The sequence below is a fragment of the Oratosquilla oratoria genome, chromosome 24 (genome assembly GCF_046742065.1).
Source record: "Oratosquilla oratoria isolate Oo_2021 chromosome 24, ASM4674206v1, whole genome shotgun sequence".
Classification (NCBI taxonomy): Eukaryota; Metazoa; Arthropoda; class Malacostraca; order Stomatopoda; family Squillidae; genus Oratosquilla; species Oratosquilla oratoria.
In genome coordinates, this window is record NC_134800.1 from 19,109,314 (window position 1) to 19,133,348 (window position 24,035).

Consider the following 24,035-nt stretch of genomic DNA (forward strand, 5'->3'; position numbering starts at 1 on the left):
TGGCCATGTAATAAATCAGGGGGGTAAACCAGCTTCAGCTCTTGGGCCCTGCTGTGGGTGTGCTGTGTCTTGCTGCATTGGTTCTGACCCAAACAGTGGGAAGATTTGAAGTACAAAAATGAAAAAGTGAGGACGATTTTCTCTATTTGAAAGACATATTCTTTGATGGCACGAAAATATAAAAAAAAATCATGAAAATACTGTACAGAATCAAGTTTACCATACAAGTGACAGCAGCACCAGTCTCGCATATGGTGAGGAGAGTAACTACACTCCCAATTTGTTCAAATAAACAAACTTAAAAAAACAGACTCATTCCCAGTCTGTTCCCGGTCCCCACCATTATCGTGTATTCACCTCTTGCCATTTTGTTACATACTTTTCATCATGCCTCCCAAAAGCCCACTAGCTCCTCTGTGGAGCCTCTCAAGAAAAAGCAACATAGAACCTTGACACTGGAGCGCAAATTATGAAGATGCATGGAGAAGGGCATGGTGTAAGTGAGATTGGACATGCTATGGGTCTTGCTCCATCTACTGTCTGTACAGTGACAAAGGCACATCACCCCAGCAATGTGCAGGGCATTCTGTTACATGCATCACTAAAGTTGTTTGTTTGTTTTATCTTTTGTTAATGATTACTGAGTAAACACCAGTCTATAGTTAATTTATCTTTAATTGACATAACAGTTGTAGGCTTAAGAGTTTTACTTTCTGTCTAGTAGGGTTACTTGGAGGGAGATTCCTAAAACACATCTCCATACTTTTTAAAAATCCTAAGGGATAAATTGCTTCAATATATAAATGATCAATATATGAAATTGTTTAAAGTTACGTGTCCCTTTTGTATTTAGGGGACTTCCTGTATGTGTGTGGAGGAGGCGTCATGCCCCAGAAAGCTCTACACCAGAATTGGACTACAGAGCCATCTCAGACACCATAAATAGGAGGAAGCGTGGTATCATCAGACTACGATACACAGCTGATGATGATATATATTTATATATATATATGTGTGTGTGTGTCTTGCGACATTACTTCTGACCCAGGGCAGTGGACAGGATGCAGGGATGACCAGTCATCCAGGAGGTGCCAAGGTGTGAGGGAGGGGAGTGGAATATGTAGGGGATGGAATGGGTGGGAGTGGTTTCTATGCCTTTTTCTTTTTGGCTACCTCCCATGTAAGGGGGAAAAAGCCTTTGGTATATGTATGTATATATATATTCAAAAAGGTTGACAGAAATTGAACATGAGGTGGCAATGAAACACTTCAGCTACAGGGTGGAGCTTTATTTCAATCCAGATATTTCAACCCTTGGGCCACTGAAGAATGACTATGGGTCAAAACATCTGGATTGAAATAAAGTTCCATACTGCCTTAGCATTTCATTGCCACCTCACCTCATCTCATATATATATATATACAGTATATGTATATATATATATATGTATATATATATATATACATATACATGTGTATGTGTGTGTGTGTGTGTGTGTGTGTATTTACCTAGTTGTATTATACAGGAAGGGAGCTATGCTTGTGGTGACCCATCTTTGTATCTCTCAGCATCAAGTTTTTTGGTTGTCTAATTTATTCCATGTATCTATCACTCTGTGTGGGAAGCTGTTCCTTTTTAAAAAAATTCTGTACAGTAACTATCTTTTTTTAGTTTCTTTTCGTGTCCTCTCGTTTTACCATTGTCCCATATTAACTTATGTACATACATATCTAAAACTTCCATTCCAAACATTAATAAACATTAAAACAACACCCAAAGGCCTGTATCACACACAGATACTCTCTTCTCTTCTTCCACAACCACCAAATACCAGCCTCCGGAAACATATTCATAATCATATCACTCACCGCTCCATTAACACACTGAAAGACAACACACTGCTGCATGCCAGACCCCCTGATATCCATCCTTCTGAATCCTCTCTCCCACGAAAGGACAGAGTCCACCTGGCCAGACTGCGGTGCGGCCACCACCCAGCACTTCTAAGCTACCAGAAGAGGCTGGATGACCGCATTGTGAACAGCTGCCCAGGATGTAACACTTCACCCCATACCATACAACACATAATGGAAGACTGCATTATACACAACCATGCATGCAAACAACACAACATACACTCTATAAAGGATTTGTGGGAAAACCCAGTTTCGGCTGTGGCATTCCTTGGGGAGACGGGAGTGCTCGGACAGACAGTCTAGGGAACGACAACAACAACTTCCATTCCTTTCAATATTCTGTAGATAGTCAACAGGTCACCTCTTTCTCTTCTCTGTTCCAAAGATGGTAGTTCTAATTTGGACAGTCTTTGCTTATATGTTAGTTCAGAAAGAGTTGGTGCTAGTTTGGTTGTTGCTCTTTGTAACCTTTCTAGTTTTTTAATGTTCTTTTTGGTACTGGGTGTCCAGAGTGCTGCTGTGTTCTTGAGCTTTGGTCTTATTAGTGTTGTTAGGATTTTCTTTATCATTTCTTCGTCCAAATAGGCAAACGCCACTTTGAATGATCTCAATAAATTGTAGGTTTCTCCGAATATTTTGTTAACATGCTTATCTGGTGTCATGTCCTTGTGTGTATGTATTTATTTATTTACCTAGTTGTATTATGGGAAGGGAGCTATGCTCATGTGTGTGTGTGTTTACCTAATTGTACACAGGAAAGGAACAATTCTCATTGGGTCCTGCCTTATAGCCTTCAATTCATCATACAGATTGACCTCTCATTAACGGACTAAAAGGGTGGTAACAGTGTCCATTGATGTGAATAATCTGTTGATTTGGAGTGGTTTTTGAGTGGCATGGTGATTGCACAGCACTAAACAACAGCACCAAAAACACAGCAAACACAGCTAATTAACATCTGTTAATGAGAGGTCAATCTGTACCTAGCTTCAAATTCACTTGTGAGTGTATATACATGCCCACACACCAAATCCCCTTGCCCCCTTATAATGGGAAAAGCTAAGTCAAAGTGCAATAAGTACACACCCACTTCAAAACCAAAACTCCTTGAAACATCCCCTAACACATTAACCATTTCCATACGGTGACGCCTACGTAGGCGGCATGATGAGCAAGTGGGTACTCGATGATGCCGACATCGGCATCTTGATTACAGACGCCCCTCAACTTACATTTTAGTTACGTTCCGAACGGCCGAACATAAGTTGAAAATGAACGTAAGTTGTTACTGTACTATACATCCGTAAATTATATTACCGTATCTTATAAAACACCCCTAAATCATTAATTATACACATAACATTGTAAAATAATAAAATTAATTTCAAATAGATTAAATTCAAGCAACATAAATTGAGATGGTGGAGGAGGAGGCAAGGGACGTTCAGTCTGTCATTTGTGCCATGTAAACAATGGACGCAGCGTCATGCGTAAGTATCGTTTGAACTACGGAGAGCACGCTAAACTAAAAAATTCATGCAAAATTTTTTTTTTTTTACCATTTTTTTTTTTAACACAGTTCAAACGTAAAATCGAAAAAACATAAAACGAATGAACGTAAGTAGAGGAGCGTCTGTATATTTATTGTAGTCATACCTACGTAATCTCCATTCTCTCTAAACTGGCTTCATCATATTCTCTATGGTTATCAAAATACACGAGTGAAAGAGAACGAACGATTGAGCACCGACTTTATTTTTTCTAATGCGATTATTATGATGCAACTTCGTACGTCGGGCAGCTAATGCTGCCAGATGTGCGATGTGCCCCGGAGTGAAGAGGTTAAAATAAATGTATATTTTCCTTCACCCTGAGATGTATGATGTTCAAACAAGTTCTTCATTTGCATTTGTTCTAATCAGGCACCTTAAAATAAGCAAAGGAAATCATATTTGTCATTGTACAGTCCATGTATTTTTCATATTTTTTATTTATTCATTTTTTACCCTTCTACCATTTTTTCCTCATTACCCTCATTTCACTTATTTCCTCTCCAAGAGGACCTTCCTATTAACATCCCTTTAAAAGTACTATCACCAGTTTTATATTTGCCATGCTTTCATCTACCATGGTAAAGCTGATTTGGAAATTACTTCCTATGATGAGGATCCAAACCAAGAGGAGCTCATAGCTGAGAAAAGAGACGCTGCACTCCGACTTGCTGATAAAGAGGATATAGAAGTTGTAGATGATGATGTAGTCATTTCCTTGTTGATAGCTCCTACATCACTCTGAAACAGAGAAAAAAAATAATAAATCCAGGATATACAGGGCACAGACATTTCTCATTGAGTAGGCACGAGATATAAATGCACAGACAGATCCATGAGAACAACAGTGAAGAATGAGAAGTCAGATTAGAGAGAAGTGATTAATGGGGTCCTACAAGGCACTTGTAATGTCCTTATATGTCAATGACATGCTGTATAGAACAATTAGCTATGCTAACCTATTTGGTGATACATACATACAGGGGGTAGCCAAAAAGAAAAAGGCATAGAAACCACTCCCACCCATTCCATTTCCTATATATTCCACCCCTCCACCCTCCTCCCTCCCTCTTATCATCTTGGTGATGATAGCAAGATTTTGAAAAGAGTACAAAGTGAAGAGCATCATAAACTGCTACAGGAAGATATAGACAAGATTCATAAGGGGGGCAGGTGTTAAGATGAAATATACATTAACACATATGCATATATATATATACCAGATGTCCTTTTCCCTTTTACAAGGATGATGGCCGAATCAAAGCATATACTCTCTCTCCACCCAAACCACACCCATCCAATACCAATATAAGTAACTGAGGGGGGGTTTGCCATTTAATGAAGCAGTGAGGGTAAACCAGCTCCAGGTACTGGGTCCACAACCACCAAATACCAGCCTCCGGAAACATATTCATAATCATATCACTCACCGCTCCATTAACACACTGAAAGACAACACACTGCTGCATGCCAGACCCCCTGATATCCACCCTTCTGAATCCTCTCTCCCACGAAAGGACAGAGTCCACTTGGCCAGACTGCGATGCGGTCACCACCCAGCACTTCTAAGCTACCAGAAGAGGCTGGATGACCGTGTTGTGAACAGCTGCCCAGGATGTAACACTTCACCCCATACCATACAACACATAATGGAAGACTGCATTATACACAATCATGCACGCAAACAACACAACATACACTCTATAAAGGATTTGTGGGAAAACCCAGTTTCGGCTGTGGCCTTCCTTGGGGAGACGGGACTGCTCGGACAGACAGTCTAGGGAACGACAACAACAACAACAACTGGGTCCTACTATGGAAGTGCTGTATCTCACTGCATTGCTTTTGACATAACTTATGTACATACATATACCAAGGGCTTTTCCCCCCTTACAAGGGAGGTAGCCAAAATCAAAGGCATAAATCCACTCCTAGCCATTTCATCCCCACACACTCCACTCCCATTCACTATCTCTACCTCCCTCTTTTCTTGGCTCCTCCTGGATGATGGGTCATCCCTGCATCTCACCCACTTCCCTGGATTAGAAGCAATGCAGCAAGACATAGCACATCTATAGCAAGGCTACTTCATTTAATTGGTGACTCCCCCTCTCCATCCCTTCATGTAGAAAAAGAGAAGACGGGGAGAAATCCCTTCAGGTTGTGTCAAAATATCATCCACATATACTCCCTCAGCCCCCCATCCCCAACCCACCCTCTTCCATGCATCACAGCGTTATCCATATATAACCATTCTCCACTCACCCCATAACTTGACATAACTTGATGGGGAAAAATGGAAATGGGCAAAACGAAGGAGATTCTAATGAGAAATAAAATAATAAAGCAAAGGAGGAAAAGGATCTGGGAGTCATGGTTAAGAATGCCTTGTCACCTGAAAAACATTAACATCACAACCATGGAGATATATAAGATGTTGACAAACATATGAGTGGCAATTTCTTTCATGATGAAGATACTATTAAAAAAATTATAAAATAAAAATCTTACCAACCCCATATGGTAATACACAGTACCAGTGTGGTTTTTACACAAAAAGAAAGACATTAGAAATCTGGAATACAAAGGGTAGAACCAAAATGATACCTAGCGTGGCTGACAAAAGATACAATGAGAGACTAGATAAATGAGGGTTGCCCAAATTGGTTCCCAGCTTTGCAGATAAACCATACAAGGAGAGGCTAAAAAGAAAAGAAAAAGGTGCCATGATCATGGTGTTCAGGTTATTAATGGGAGTGGACAAAACTGACAGATATGACCTCTTGATTTGGGAGTAGGTCATCACAAGGGGTGGGAACAAATTGTAGATCACATGCCTGAAGAGTGTCAATAATTTATTTTATCATATATATATATATATATATATATAAATTTTCCTCTTCTTTCAATATCAACACATGGAATTGCTTATATGAATATCCAGCCCAACCATAAACAAATTCAAAACTGGGTATGGTATATATATACCAAGGCTTCTTCCCCCTTACAAGGGATGAGGTAGCCAAAAAGGGAAAGGCATAAAATCATTTCCACCCATTCCATCCCTGAATACACTCCACACCCCTCCACCCTCCCTCTTATCTTAGCACCTGGATGACGGGTCATCCCTGCACCTTGTCTACTGCCCTGGGTCAGAAGCAGTGTCGCAAGACACAGCACATCCACAGCAAGGCCGCTTCATTAAATTGGCGACCCCCCCTCTCCGTCCCCCCATTGCATAAAAGAAGACAGGGAGAAATCCCTTCGGGCTGCGTCAAATTTTGCTCACATATACTACCTCACCCCCCATCCCCCGCCCATTTCCACCTCATGCAATCACAACATCATCCATATACAACCATTCTCCATTTACCCCTGTCTTTTGTCCTCTCCCGTCCTTCCTCAACAGACATTCCCCTCTTCCCCAAAGCCCCCTTCACCCCATCCATCCACCTCATCCTAGGACGTCCCCTCATGTTCACTCCCTCCACATCTGCCTTCCATACCTCTTTTACTAGTCTTTCTTCACTCATTCTTTCCATGTGTCCAAACCATCCTAATACTCTTTCATCAACCCTATCTCCCAACTCCCTTTCCAGCCCTGTTCTCCTCCTCACCTCCTCATTTCTCACTCTATCTAGCCTAGTAACCCCCATCATACTTCTCAGACACCTCATCTCAAACACATTCAAACTCCTTCTCTCTTCTTCTCTTATGTTCCATGTTTCTGCCCCATACAGTGCTGTTGGCACAATCACTCCTTCATACAGTCTCCTCTTAGCATCCATTCCCAAATGTCTATTCCTCATTACACTTTTTAATCCACCAAGGCATTTACTCGCTTCTCTCAATCTACATTCTACCTCCACCTTCATTCCACCTTTTCCTGCCACATTTGCACCCAAGTATCTAAAACTATCCACTTCCTCCAGTCGCTCTCCCTTAATGCTCACTTCCAGTCTACTGCCACTTTCACCCCTTGTACATCTCATCACCTTACTTATACCCACATTTCTTTAGCTTTCTTCTATTACATACTCTCCCAAACTCTGTCACCAACTTCCTCAATCCCTCCTCTGATCCTGCCACAAGGGCAGCGTCGTCCGCAAACAACAGCTGGCTCACCTCCCACTTTTCTCCATTTTCTTTAACCATCTCCAATCCCTGACCCACTACCCTTGCATTTACCTCTCGCACCACCCATCCATGTATAAGTTGAACAGCCAGGGCGACATAACGCATCCTTGACGAAGTCCCACCTTTACCTCGAACCACTCACTCTCTCCATTTCTAATCCTGACACAAGCTCTACTACTCTCATAAAAACTCTTGACAGCTCCCAGAAGCTTTCCTCCTATCCCGTATATCTGCATAACCTCCCACAGTGCCTTTCTGTCTACCTTATCATAAGCCTTTTCCAGATCCAAAGCCCAAAAAATCCTTCCCCTTTCCTATAGCTTTCTCACATATCTGTCTTACCACAAAGATCTGATCTACACAACCTCTACCTGTCCTAAATCCACACTGTTCCTCACCAATTACTCCCTCTGTTCCTCTCCTAATCCTCTCAATCAAGATCCTCCCATAAGCCTTCCCAACTACACTTAACAAGCTAATCCCTCTGAAACTACTACATTCACACTTGTCCCCCTTTCCCTTGTAATGAGGAACTATACAGGCATTCCTCCAGTCCTCCGGCACTCTACCCTCTCTCCAGCAAACATTAAATAACCTCACCAGCCAGTCCACCATCACTGTACCTCCCTTTTTCAGACATTCTGCATGGTATCCATCCAGACCAGGTGCCTTACCTGCTTTCATCATCTTAACAACTGCCTTCACCTCATCCTTCCTTATTTCTCCTCCATTCTCCTCACTCATCACTCTCATTTTCTGGGTATGGTAGATGGAGAAAAAGACAGGCCCCCTACTACTATAGCTACTTTTCTGTATACTGCAATTAGGTAAATACAAATGCACACAGTTTCCTAACATGGGGCAACAGACAGTGGTTAGATCTAGAGATCTCTTTACCACATTATGGCTTCATCTGTAATTAATGTATCAGGGACTATTGAGGATAATTGGCTCAGTCTTTTCTGTATGATGTGAATTTCTGGACCATATAAAAGCATTGTGGAGTTAAAAGACTATGCACTGAGTTAATGTAAAAGCATATTATTTACAGGGAAGAGAGACTGAAGAGATAACAATGGGGTGTGATGATACATAATGTAGAGAAAGACCAGAAAAGTTATGAAGAGTGTGTAATGACACACCCCAAGCTGGGGTTTAGGCAAGGAAAGAAACCCCATATATGTATCCACTAAAGTCTAAATCCAAAGAGGCAATTTAATGGTCAGTGCAGTATGCATATCATCCATCACTATGGTCTAAATGAAAGTTATGAAGCAATCCCTTTGAATATCCAAGTAGTAACAAATGGGGTACTAAAAGGAATTTCAGAGAAATGCTGGAGCTGGTCACTGCTAAGCATTAATGTGGTTGTGGGGATGAAGAGCTCACAACAAGAGGTGCATCATCACTGCAATCAAAGCAGGCTTTTTTACGTCTAGTAAGACTATCAGAGAAAAGACCAGTCACCAGTGGCTGCTGGATGCAAGCTGTATACTACTGAGAAAGAATGGCAGACTTTTGCTGAATTCTGTTCTCACTAGACCCTGGTCAACAGTTTAACATAGGTAATCTATAACACTACTGCGCAAAAAAAAAATAATAATAATAAATAAATAAATAAATAAATGAAATAATAAAATTATATATGAAATATAATCCTGAACTGCAGACTTCAATGGTTGTATACAAAAGAAGATTTCAGGAAATCTGATATTGAGAATCTAACAAGACATACATCAACTCCTTAAAAGAATGAGCATTTTCCAAATAACATATCTTAAATACATACATCTATCCATATGTATATATGTGTGTGTGTATGTGTATATATATATATACATATATGTATATATATACTGTACATGTATATGCATTTACCTAATCATATTATACAGGAAGGGAGCTGTGCTCGTAGTTACCCATCTTTGTATCTTTCATCATCAAGTTTGTTCTCAAATTCTTGAATAGTATTTGCACACATTGTTGTCTTATCCAATTTATTCCAGATATCCACCACTCTGTGTGGGAAGTTATTCTTTTTCAGATCTCTTCCATAACTATCTTTTTTGAGTTTCTTTTCATGTCCTCTTGTTTTTCTCTTGTCCCACTTTAATAAATCATCTCTATCTAGGACTTCCATTCCTCTTATGATTCTATAAATAGTCAGTAGATCTCCTCTTTCTCTTCTTTGTTCCAGAGTCAGTAGTTCCAATTTGGACAATCTTTGTTTGTATGTCAATTTGGAGTGTTGGTGCCATCTTTGTTGTTGCTCTTTGTATTCTAATTTCTTTATATTCTTTTTAGTACTGGGTGTCCATAGTGTCGCAGCATACTCCAATTTTGGTCTTATCAGTGTAACTAATATTTTCTTGACCATTTCCTCATCCAAATAGTCAAAAGCCACTTTCATCGACCTTAGTAAGTTGAAGGTTTCTCTGACTATTTTATTGATATGTTTGTCTGGTGACATGTCTTTGCTGATAATTACTCCTAGGTCCCTTTCTGAGCTCACTTTTTTTACTTCTTCACCAATTTTATAATTCCTCGATATTCTATTTTTACTTTTTCCAAACTCCATTATACTACATTTCTTGATGTTAAAGTTCACTTCCCACTTTTGACTCCATTTCCAGATTTTATCTTGGTCTTTCTGTTGCGATTCACAATCTTCCTCTGTACTTACTTTCTTTAGTATTTTTGTATCATCTGTGAAGAAGTTCGTATAACATTCCACACCTTCATCCATGTCATTTATATGGCAAACATGATCAGAGCCAGTACTGAACCTTGCAGGACACCACTTATCATTTCTTCCCAGATTGAATATTTGTCGCTAACTACTACCCTAATTTTTCTCCCAATCAAGAAGTCTTCTATCCATTACAATAATTTTCCTTTAAAACCACCTATTGATTCCATTTTTCTTATTAGTTTTTTGTGGTACTTTATCAAATGCTTTTTGTAGGTCTAGAAAAGCACAATCCACCCATCCAACCCTTTCTTGTATTATTTCTATTAGTCTCAAGTAGAAGCAAATCGAGTTTGTGGTACATGATCTTCCTTGTCTAAATCCAAATTGTGTTGGATTCAGTATATATATATATATATATATATTTATTTATTTTTTTCAGATGTTTAACCCATCTACTTTTGATAACTTTTTCACATATTTTTGCTATTGTGCTTGTAAGGGAGACCGGTCTGTAGTTAGTTGGATTTTCCTTGTCCCCTCTTTTATATATTGCTACAATATTTGCATTTTTCCAATCCTGTGATACCTTTCCTTCTTTTTATTTGGTCTATGATTTCCTTCTGTGTCACAATTATTTCTTCCATTAGGGGATATCTTTCAGTATTTCCTCACAGTTTTGTGAACTTTCAATTGTGAATACTGATTTGAAATGTTTGTTCATAATTTCAGCCATTTCTACATCTTTATATTCATAATTCCCTTGGCGCAGTCTTACTATTTCTTGTTTGTCTTTTAGTTTACCATTTACATACCTGTAAAATAGTTTAGGTTGTTCCTTGCATTTTTCTATTATGTCCCTTTCATAGTTTCTCTTTTCATCTCTGCATATTTTTACATAATCATTTCTTAGTTTGATATATGTTTTTTGTTTTTTTTTTATCTTTTTTCCATCTTTTCCAAGCTTTGTCTCTTCTATCTTTAGCCTCACTACATTTTTTGTTGTACCAGCACTTGATGTATACCCTTTCTTGCTTCTGTTTTGTTACAGATTTGTAAATTTTTGTTTGAGTCCGGGGACGACTGCTGGGAATCATTCAATTGACATACACCATTAATGGAGATTCTATTCAGGTTCTTTTAGTATGTTCCATTTCTCTTCCATCTTTGTTTCTTCATTTAAGATGTTTTCCCGATTTGCAATTTGAAAGAATTTTCTAAGTTTCTCAAAATCTGTTTTGCTGTATTTTAGTCTTCCTTTTCTGTTTCTCATTTCTTCTCAAATCCATTTGTTCTTTTAGTTCGAATTCTATTAGTAAGTGGTCCCAATTGGGGTTTTGTATTAAATTCTGTCTACAATTTCAGGCTCTGACATAAGTATTAAATCTAGCCTTGATGGTTCCTCATTGTTTCTATATCTGGCATTTTTCTTTTACCCACTGAGTCATTGTGTATTCAATGGTCATATCCAGTAGTATGTTTCCCCAAAGGTCTTCACCCCTCACTGTCATTTCTTCCTAATATATTTCTTTTGAGTTAATGTCACTCATAATTACTATATTTCCTTTCAGTAAATCAGATCATTCTTTGTGTCTTCCAATGCTTTGGAATGATCACTCTCTGTCCATGACTGTGTTATGGGGTGTACATACATTACTACAAATTTTCTACTTTTCATGTCACTGTTTTCAATTTTCATCATAATCAATTCCACATTATTTTTTCCTTCTGTTATCCTGGTCACATTTAAGCCTTTCTTAATTAGAAATATTACTACTCTACCCTGTTTCTCCTATTTTTCATCCAATGGTTGAATAGACCTTGTCCCATAGTGTTTGGTGGTATTAGACTTTTTTTCTACAATTCCCATTATGTCTGGTTATTCTAATGCCAGTCATTTAATTAATTCAGTCCTGAAATCATGCCATCTATGTTGGTATAAGCTATTTTTCATTTCTCATTCTTTTCTATTAAGTTTCCTTTTTTTAACCATTTTCTCAGCCTCAGGTCCAGCACTCTCTAAAAAATAAATAAATACATAAAATTTCAGTCTCCGTTCTTTTTTTCATTTTTTCGTTTGCTTAATTTCTAAGTGCCTTTTCTTTCTCTTTTTCTTCATCACTCATTTCTTTTTTATTCATACATTTTTGTAGTGTTCACTATTTGCTAGCTTTGTTGTTTTACACAGTACTGCTATAATCTGAGACCTAAGTTTTATTTTTAATGGCCTATATTGTTTTTCTTTAGAGTATTTTCCCACTCTATGCAATTTCTCAATTTCTTTGCCCATAACCTGTCCCTATTCTTGAATCTCCTTCAGAATTGCTTTAGCGATCTCTTTCTCTGATATCTAGGTACATCATGTTTCTCTTTAATACCATAAGCTACAATGCACTTATTTTATCCACTGTGTCTCTGACCAAATTTCCTCTTTCCTTAATTACTTTGATTACTGTTTCTGTGGCCTTTTTCTTCACTTGTACTATTTCTCTGAAAGATTTTTTTTTTTTTTTTTTTTTTTTTTGTCTCCCCACTTTCCATTGCATCTTTATCTCTTGGAGTCTCCTTGATCATCTCTTCCACTTTCTCAGTCACTGTGTGTGTGTGTGTGTATATATATATATATATATATATATATATAAATACTTGGGTGTGAATGTGGCAAGAAAGGGAGTGGAGGTGGAGATAGAATGTAGATTGAGAGAAGCAAGTAAATGCCTTGGGGGATTAAAAAGTGTAATGAGAAATAGACATTTGGGAATGGATGCTAAGAAGAAATTGTATGAAGGGGTGATTGTGCCAACAGCACTGTATGGGGCAGAAACATGGAACATAAGAGAGGAAGAGTTTAAATGTGTTTGAGATGAAATGCCTGAGAAGTATGGTAGGGGTTACTAGGCTGGATAGAGCGAGGAATGAGGAGGTGAGCAGGGGTGAAAAAAGAGTTGGGAGATAGGGTTGATGAAAGAATATTGGGATAGTTTGGATACCTAGAGAGAATGAGAGAAGAAAGATTAGTAAAAGAAGTGTGGAAGGCAGAGGTGGATGGAGTGAACATGAGGGGAAAACCAAGGATAAGATGGATGGATGGAGTAAAAGGGGTGTTGAGAAAGAGGGGGATGTCTGTTGAGGAAGGAAGGGAGAAGAGAGAATATAGGGGTGAAAGAAGAATGATTGTGTATGGATGATGCTGTGATGCATGGAAGGGAGTGGGTAAGGGATGGGGGAGGGTTAAGGAGTGATTATATTTAAATGATATTTTGACATAGGATGAAGGGATTTCTCCCCATCTTTTTTCTGTATGAGGGGATGGAGAGAGGGGTCACTGATTAAATGAAGTGGCCTTGCTGTGAATGTGCTGTGTCTTGCTGCATTGCTTCTGACCAAGAGCAGTGGGCAATATGCAGGGACACCCCATCATCCAGGAAGAGCCAAGAAAAAAGAGAGGGAGGGAGAGGTGGTGAATGGGAGTGGAGTGCATGGGGATGAAATGGGTGGGAGTGGATTTATGCCTTTTGACTTTGGCTATCTACCTTGTAGGGGGAAAAAGTTCTTGGTATATGTATGTATGGATGTACTTTACTTCTCAGCCCTAACCCACTCTGTGAGGAACTACCTCAGGCAATGCTTTTGTCAGAGCTTATGGATTTAAGACCATACACCATTACTGCTATCACACGTTGGCTCTAGTGAGACATGAACCACTTCTTTAGCTTCTTGCCTCCAAACACCAGAGTTTGGTCTGCTTGGTCACCACAATCCCCATTTGTTTATACATACCAAAGACCCTTTCCCCTGTATAAGGTGGGGGTAGGGTGAGCCAAAGCACACACATGCTACATACACATTAAAACCTATCAAGAAAAGCCCCTCCCATCTCAGCATGTTGTTCAGGTTGAAGACAATGCTGCTAAACACAACACTTCCACAACATGGCCTAAAAGATGGAACTAGTTTATCTCCATCATTTCATTGAGATCAATGACAAGCACTTGTTTGTGATGGTCCAGGGAGATGGACAGTGGGGTTGACCATTTTCAAACCCATCAACCCCCTCATCTCCATCAGGAGATGCAACCCTAAGGGGCTGATACTTGGTCTTTAGACTAGGCCCAAGGTCTCTCTCTATAAGCTTCAACTGTATTTCTTACACCTTTTCACATATGGAAACCTGATAACCAGCAACTACTACTTTTAGCTTGTGACATAGAAACAGTCTCACACCATTAGTTCAGAGTTTCTACCAAGACAGATCTCTGAGAGGATCCAGGACCATTGCCAGCCACTATGGAGTGGCAGGTTTTCCATTCAGTGAGATTTGAAGAAACGGTAATTATTATTTCAAACAATCAATCCACTGCCCCTGGTCTCTTGCAAAGACCAGGAGCAAAAGCAATAATCAGTATTGATAGTAGTGACAATATTAATGGGAATGAAAGGGTTACTTGGTAAATTCTTAAATCAGATTTAAAACTAGACTGCTATACAGGGAATCCCCTATATTCAAAACTCTGATATACAAAGAAAAAGAAAAAAATTAGGACAATTTTTTTATATATGAATGGCACATGCTTCAATGGTATGAAATGAAGTATGGAAAAAATTATAAAAATATTGTACAGAACCAAGTTTAACACACAAATGGTACATCCCTTTCATATATAGAGGATTTCCTATATTAAATCATCTGATACCTGTCAAACCAAAACCTATATAGTGCTATCACACTGAAGGTGTTGAATGGGTAATTTGGAAGTAAATGAGTGGAATGAGCAAAGCAAAAGAATTTTCAGTTCAAGTAAACGAAAAGAAAATTAGTCAATTTTGCAAAAGAAAGCACTACTAACAACATTAGTAATCATTGGCAAATTATATTTATTCTAGAACATCCAAGTACAAATGATGTTATTTAGTGTCAGAGCACAAAACATAAATAAAAGACAATAACAAAACTTAACTTGTAAAAGCTGTCATGTGGAAACCCATCACATGTTAAAAGGCTAACTGTTTGTCACACTAAACCACAACAAATTATTAAAAGTGAAAATTAAATTCATGAAAAGGGATCAGGACAACATACTGACTCCTCCATTGGGTCCCAAGACAGCCTGGGTCACATGCTGCAATGGTACACATACAAGTGAAATGTAGTTTATATATTGATTATGGATGCAGCATTCTAATTTCTAGAAATGGGTGACAGGTAAACACCACTACATAAATAATGAAATGAAACTTCCACCAAAACCCGGCACATACTCAAAATACTGTGCTTCCACACCAGTAATGAAATAATCCTCCGCAAAAAATATGCACTTGCCACTCATCATGCTGAAGGTGGGCATTTAGTGTTTCAGCTCATTTGAATGTTTGTTTTTAATATTGTTTTTCTGCTTAATTAATGCTATATATATGCTATATATAATGCTTATATACAGGTAGTCGTCGACTTACGACCTATGCGACTTACGACTGATCGACTTTACGACCACGAGATAGTGCAATAATATTTAACATTTAATAGAGTAATAGAATTGCAATGTTATGTCTGGCAGAACAATTACTCCGCACGCCGCGAGATGCTAGTATGATAGTTTTGGCAGACTGTCGACAGTATCAGCATCCCAGCCAGCTAAATATTCTTTCAATTTTTTGTTTGAAGTAAAATCTTTCCTAATTTTGCATTGCATTTTGTATTTTTGTATTTCTATGTTTTGCAGTTAATAAAATGTAACAATATTTCTTTATGCCTAGGCTAGTCTGTCGATAACAGTATGTTCGGTACAGTACGTAAGGAGGGGACGGGGAGAAATCCCTTCGGGCTGCATCAAAATTTACTTACACATACTACCCCCCACCCCCCCCGCCCATTCCTCCTCATGCAATCACATCATCATCCATATACAACCATTCTCCACTCACCTCTGTCTTCCGTCCTCTCCCTTCCTTCCTCAACAGACATTCCCCTCTTCCCCAAAGCCCCCTTCACCCCATCCATCCACCTCATCCTAGGACGTCCCCACATGTTCACTCCCTCCACATCTGCCTTCCATACCTCTTTTACTAGTCTTTCTTCACTCATTCTTTCCATGTGCCCAAACCATCCTAATATTCTTTCATCAACCCTATCTCCCAGCTCCTTTTTCACCCCTGTTCTCCTCCTCACCTCCTCATTTCTCACTCTATCCAGCCTAGTAACCCCCACCATACTTCTCAGACACCTCATCTCAAACACATTCAAACTCCTTCTCTCTCCTTCTCTTATGTTCCATGTTTCTGCCCCATACAGTGCTGTTGGCACAATCACTCCTTCATACAGTCTCCTCTTCGCATCCATTCCCAAATGTCTATTCCTCATTACACTCTTCAATCCACCAAGGCATTTACTTGCTTCTCTCAATCTACATTCTACCTCCACCTTCACTCCACCTTTTCCTGCTACACTTGCACCCAAGTATATACAGTAACAAAAATATTTAAAGGGTAATATATACTGTATATATATATATAAAGACCGACTTGCGTCCAGATTGACTTACGACCTGTCTGTCGGAACCAAACTCGGTCGTAAGTCGACGACTACCTGTATATTAAAATTTGATCAGTCAATCCATTGCCCTCGATATCTCTATCAGGAGACCCAGGGTTCCCAGGTAACTAGCCCCAGCCACCAGATTGGTCTACAAGTCATTCACTGAGAGGAAATTGTATTGCTGTTTGGGCAAGGCTAGATTAGGCTAGTGTAGGTTGAGACATTTTGTGTCCCCTATGTGGTGATTGTATCTGGGGCAACTTCATTCTATGTGGTGACTGTATCTGTTGGTATTCTTTCAATCCTGGGTGGTAGCCTGAATGTAGTCATGTCAATGTGGTTCTTGCTTGCTGTAGGAGAGATTTTTCAGTTGGACTGAGATCTAGGGCTGTTTGGTGGAGTACGGTGTTTGGGAATTGGTCTTGAAGTGTTTGCTTAGTGAACTGTGCTTGTATGTGCTTTTGCAAAGATGTGTCATGTATTTACCTAGTTGTATTATACGGGGAGGGAGCTATGCTCGAGCTGATCCGTCTTTGTATCTCTCAGCATCAAGTTTTTTCTTAAAATCTTGAATAGTGTTTGCACACACTGTTTCTTTGTCTAATTTGTTCCAAGTATCTATCAATCTATGGGAAGCTATTTTTTTTTTCCAGATCTCTTCTGTAATTATCTTTTTTTAGTTTCTTTTTGTATCCTCTTGTTTTTCCACTGTCCCATTTCAATAAATCATTATCTAAGATTTCCATTCCCTTCATAATTCTATAGATAGTTAGTAGGTCTCCTCTCTCTTTTCTTTGTTCCAGAGTTGGTAATTCTAATTTTGACAGTCTTTGTTCATATGTCATTTTGGAAAGAGTTGGCACCAGTTTTGTTGTTGCTCTTTGTATTCTTTCTAATCTTTTTATATTCTTTTTGGTACTGGGTGTCCATAGGGTTGCTGTGTACTTGAGTTTTGGTCTTATTAGTGTAGTTAATTTTTTTTTTTATAATTTCCTCATCCAAATAGGCAAATGCCACTTTTATTTACCTCAATAAATTGTAGGTTTCTCCGATTATTAAATTAATATGCTTATCTGGTGTCAAGTCTTTGCTAATCATCACTCCAAGGTCTTTTTCCGAGTTTACTTTTTTGACCTCCTTTACCAATTTTAATCTCTCTATATTCTGTTTTTACTTTTTCCAAATTCCATTATACTACATTTCTTGATATTGAATTTCACTTCCCACTTTTGAGTCCATTTCCAGGTCTTGTCCAAGTCTTGTTGTAATGAGTTGCAATCCTCCTCAGTTTTTACTTTCTTTAGTATTTTTGCGTCATCTGCAAAGAAATTCATATAACACTCTACTCCTTCATCCATGTCATTTATGTATATGGCAAACATGCTTGGGGCCAGTACTGATCCCTGCGGGACACCACTTTTCATTTCTTCCCAATTTAAGAATTTATCTCTAATTACTTCTCTCATTTTCCTACCAGTCAGGAAGTCTTTCATCCATTCCAATAATTGTCCTCTGATGCCACCTATTGATTCTATCCTCCTTATTAGTTTATTGTGTGGTACCTTATCAAATGCCTTTTGTAGGTCCAGAAAGGCACAGTCTGCCCAACCATCTCTCTCTTGTATTATGTCTATTAATCTTGAGTAGAAGCAGATCAAGTTTGTTGTACATGATCTTCCTTGTCTGAATCCAAATTTATTTGGATGTGGTAAAGATGGTATGTTGTTGTACAGATTTAGGTAGTATCCTGCTTTTTCCAGTTAACTGTACTTGTGTTATGTGGGTGAAATTGAAGATTCAATTATGGAATTGTGTGTTTACTATTTTCATGTGCTGCTCCATGGAGAGGATTTTGGTGCTAAGTGTAGATGTTCTATTGAGATGGTTCTAGTACATGTGGTTATTGTTCTCAATGCTTTATTTTGTGTTGTTTGCCAGCGTCTTTTTTTTTTTTCTTCATTATAAGGAACCATTCTTTGGAGATATTGTCAAATAAGGTTCTTATGAGCTCTTTGTATACTGTGATTAGTTCTTTCTGCTGGTCAAAAATTGTGTTTGTTTATCTTACTAAGTTTAGTTTCTTGGTAGTTTTCACCGTTAGGTCCTTGATGTGTAGGCTAAAATACATGTGCATAAAATATATATATATGTACATACATATATATATATATATATATATATATATATATATATATATATATATATATCCCCACGATTTTGGATCTTTTATCCAATGGCAGCAGTTGGTTATTCAACTCAACTATTGGATGTTTCATTAATCCATAATTGATTATTTCCAAGGGAAGGCTGCCATTCCTTTTTGTATTCAAATTCATATCCATTTATGAATTCCTCTACCAGGGTATTGGCTCTATCGTTATATATTTTCATGCAGCATTCTTTTATGCCAAGACACAGGTAAATACATACTCCACTCACACAAGAATGCTGGGACACTTTCTAACTTTTAATATCCTAAATTTCTGCTGTTCATCCTACATATCTTCTGTACCACTCCCAGGGCACATCCTCTTCTTCTTTCATGCTCCTAGGGTGGTGGTGGTGGTTGGGGGTAGGGGGCAAAATGCTGGCACTGTGTTTCCATGCATGACTGAACTGAGAGGAATGAGGAGATTTGGGATTCTCCCTTCTGTATTTTTCTTCCAATCAAGGGAGAAATGGCTATTAGTATATACCATCCTCCTTATATGGAGGATGTCCCTTTTGATATAAATAATAGGTTATGTAGTGGTACCCAAAAGGATAACTGGAAAAACTCTGGATGTAAATGTTTTCAGGGAAGATAGCAAGGGATTGTCAGATCATTATTTGGTAGTGGGGAAATTGAGAGTGCAGAAGGAAAAAGGAAGAGAGGGAGAGAAGTAGTGAGGGTAAACAAATTAAATGAGAAGGATTAAGAGAAAGAATATTTGGAGAAGTTGAGAGAGGTATAGGAGATAGTGAAGAATAGAGGGAAAAACAGCAGATGAATGGGCATGGTTCGAGGGGGAAGTAATAAAATTGTGCAAATCTATGTGGGACAAAGAGGATGCGAGAAGCAGTGAATAACAGGATGAAGCAGAGAACATGGTAGTGGAAAAGAAGAATCATATAAAGACTGGTTGCATAATCGAACTTGGGAAGTAAATGAGAGGTTCTGAAAGAACAGAAAAGCAAAATTTAAGGTGAGGGATACAAGGAGGAGAGCAAATGTATAGTGAAGTAGTAGTTTCACAGACTACATTGAAAAAAATTACAAGCTGTTTTGGAAGGAGGTGAAGAGAGTGAGGACGGAGCTGATTCAGGTAGAGAGGAAAAGGCAAAGCACTGTTTCCCAACCCTGGGGTTGCCAAGACCTTGTATGCTAAATTTTTTGTTGCAAAATTATATGAATTCAATACAATAACCATGATGATGTTAACTTTGTCGTTTATAACCTTACATTACCTTTCTTACACATATATTTATTATACTTGTCCCCTACTTTTTACAGTCAACAATTAGCCATATATATTAACACATATACAAACTCGAACACTTTCTTAAACAACACAACATACACATTGCAATTATACAAGAAACAAAACTAAGACACTCACACAAAACACCGTCATTTCATAATTACACCACCATCAGACAAGACCAGACCGACGGCAATAGCGGTGGACTCATCACCCTGATCCACCACTCCATCTGTTTTGTGAACACAAGTGCCACAACCAAAATTCTCCTCCCTACCACAGATAACACTACAGAAATCCAATCCATTCGAATCCGCACAGGCAACAAATCAACACTGACAATAGTTAACATGTACTTTCCCCCCCAATCATCCCCCACAGTTCCAAACACCTTCAGACCTCAATTTAGCCAACTAGCCTCAATCCCCAACCTGATCATGGGTGGTGACTTCAACGCCAAGTCGTCTGCCTGGTATGTCGACAACCCTGACACAGACAGAGGGCTTGATATACAGACTCAGTTTGACTCATTGACTATCATGAACAACACACATAATCATACACATATCCCACACCAAGTCCTCTACACTCCCTCCTCTCCTGATATCACCTTCTGCTCCCCCTGCCTAACCCCAACAACATCATGGCGAGTGGTCGGAACCCTTGGTTCTGACCTTCCAATCATCATCACCACCAAAACAAGATGCACTCCAGTTGGCCACAGACGCACATACACCAATTACAAGAGAGCTAACTGGGAAGCTTTTACTAAAGAGACAGAACAACATTTTGAAACACTTTACAGTACACCAATCACAAACATAAACAATGCTGTGCATACTTTTAATACAATCATACAAAACGCAGACAAGAGATAAATCCCTAGAGGCAACAGAAAATCACACAACCCCAACTTCACATCAGAAATCCAAGGCCTCATCAGACAACGAGACACACTTAAACACAATACCCCCACACCTATCCCTCAAAACAAAGCAGACCAAATACAAACACTAAACACTGATTGCCAATAAAATACACAAACAAAACACAAAATTGGCAAAACTTTATCAATACACTTGATCACAAAACAAACACCAGCAAATTGTACAAAACACTCAACAGCATTACACTATCCAACAGTAACACAACACGCTCTCACGCAGCAATAATCACAATAACAGACAATCTACCCTCAAACAGACAACAAGCAAACACATTCATAAATCATTTTGCACAGACAAGCCATCTCACTTCTCACCGACAACCAACGCACTATTCGACGCAAGAAAGACTTTCCCACAGACTCAGACTATACAGCCTTCACAGACAGTCAGACAAAACACATAATACATAATCTCAAGCACTCATCCACCTGTGGCCCTGATAACATAAGTAACATTCACCTAAAACACATTGGACCACAAGGTATACACGCACTCACAAACATTGCAAACTACAGCTATTCACACAACATATACCCAACATCTGGAAGCATGGTAAAATAATTACCATTCCAAAACCGAACAAAGACCCAACAATACCAACATCGCACTGCCCAATCACACTTCTCTGCACCCCCTCTAAAGTCATTGAACGCCTAATACTTAAACTTGTCACACCACATATTCCCCTTGCTGACTCACAACACGGTTTTAGGCCACTACACTCCACAAACACTCTTCTGACAAACCTCACACAAAGAATTTTAGATGGCATCAATTCAGATAGGCCCCACCACAGAACACTTCTTATAACATTAGACATTGGTAAAGCTTTTGATGCTATCCCCTGCCACAACCTAACAAATAAAATATATAACACAGACATGCACAGTAACACCAAAAGATGGCTGGCCAATTATCTGGCAGGTAGGAATGCTTACGTGTCATATAATGGCCAATCATCGCACATCAGAAACATTAAGAATGGAGTACCACAGGGCTCTGTTCTATTTCCCACGCTCTTTAATCTATACATGCATGACTTACCCACACCAGACACCTCAGAAATACAAATCTCTTCCTACGCAGACGACATAGCAATCACATGCACACATCGTAACACAGACAAAGCTGCAGAAATAATCCAGCCATACCTTGATACACTCAACACATGGTTCATCACAAACAGACTCAAAATAGCTCCAACCAAATTTACAGCAACACTTCTCACCAACTGGACAAAAGAACACAAATACATACCTCATCTCTACATCAACAACACTCTAATACCACACACAAACACACCGAAAATTCTTGGTGTAACATACGATACATCCATGTCTTTCAAACAACACATCACAAACATAAAAAACAAATGCACACCTAGACCTAACGCACTTAAGTCAATCACTGGAACAACATTTGGACAAAACAAAGAAACTAATATAACAATATACAAACAATGCATACGCTCAGTGATGAATTATGCGAGTCCTGCACAAATACAACACCTACAGACCATTTACACCATGAAACAAAAGTCCTCAAAGTCAAGGACCACCTCGACATGAGAGGCACACAAACACTTGCCGCAGCCACCACAAACACATCACACCTGCAACACTACATAGCAGAACACCAACACACACCAAGAAACATTAAAACAACACCCAAAGACCTGTATCACACACAGATACTCTCTTCTCTTCCTCCACAACCACCAAATACCAGCCTCCGGAAACATATTCATAATCATATCACTTACTGCTCCATTAACACACTGAAAGACAACACACTGCTGCATGCCAGACACCCTGATATCCACCCTTCTGAATCCTCTCTCCCATGAAAGGACAGAGTCCACCTGGCCAGACTGCGGTGTGGCCACCACCCAGCACTTCTAAGCTACCAGAAGAGGCTGGATGACCGCATTGTGAACAGCTGCCCAGGATGTAACACTTCACCCCATACCATACAACACATAATGGAAGACTGCATTATACACAATCATGCACACAAACAACACAACATACACTCTATAAAGGATTTGTGGGAAAACCCAGTTTCGGCTGTGGCATTCCTTGGGGAGACGGGACTGCTCGGACAGACAGTCTAGGAAACGACAACACATATACAAATAGATTAGTGGGGTTGCAGTCATATAATGAGGATCATATTGGGGTCACCGAAAAAGAGGTTGGGAAACACTGAGGTAAAGGGTGCAAATGGATGGATGTTAATATAAATAAGGGTAATTAGGGGAAGATGGGTAGTATTTCAGGAATTTGTTGAATGTGGAGGAAGTCAGGCAGTGGGAGATGCTACAAAAATGGCTATGATAAGAAAAGAAAATTATAGGAAGATAGGAAAAGATAAGATACAAAGGGCATTGAAAGTGATGAAAGATGGTAAAGCACATAGATGGGTGTCATGTGGAATGTCTGACATAGGGAGGGATATTTATAAGAGATTGGTTAGTGAGGTTGTTTAATACATGCCAAGTGGGAGGAATGTGCCTGAGGACTAAAGGAGTGCTTATAGTTCCACTTTACAAAGAAAAAGGGGATAATAATGAATGTAGTAACTTCAGAGGGATGAATCTGTTAAGTGTACACTCAGCCCTCAGTTTAACAGATCCCTACTTAACAGATTTTAGAAGCAGTGGACAAAATCCAGTAACTCAAAAACAAATCTCCGAGTACCCCCATTATACCCATTTTTACAATTCTCGGTAAGTCTAATAATAATTTATAGAAAATATGCTGAATTTATTATATTTAACAAACTGGTGTTCCCCATCTTTTG

At 39.0% G+C, this 24,035-nt stretch overlaps 1 protein-coding gene across 5 annotated transcripts in view; it reads right to left on the reverse strand.

The window, feature by feature from the left end:
• Positions 1-1,620: 1,620 nt before the first annotated feature.
• Cog1 (conserved oligomeric Golgi complex subunit 1) overlaps positions 1,621-24,035 on the reverse strand; it is a 96,866-nt gene continuing 74,451 nt past the window's right edge. For 3 of the 5 annotated variants that reach the window (XM_076207784.1, XM_076207783.1, XM_076207782.1), the window contains exon 21: positions 1,621-4,208. In XM_076207784.1, the coding sequence (XP_076063899.1) occupies positions 4,074-4,208 (135 nt within the window). In that variant the 3' untranslated portion in view covers positions 1,621-4,073. Of the gene's footprint in view, positions 4,209-15,373; positions 15,414-24,035 lie in introns of all 5 variants that reach the window. The other 2 variants (XM_076207785.1, XM_076207787.1) reach the window with 2 other exon arrangements.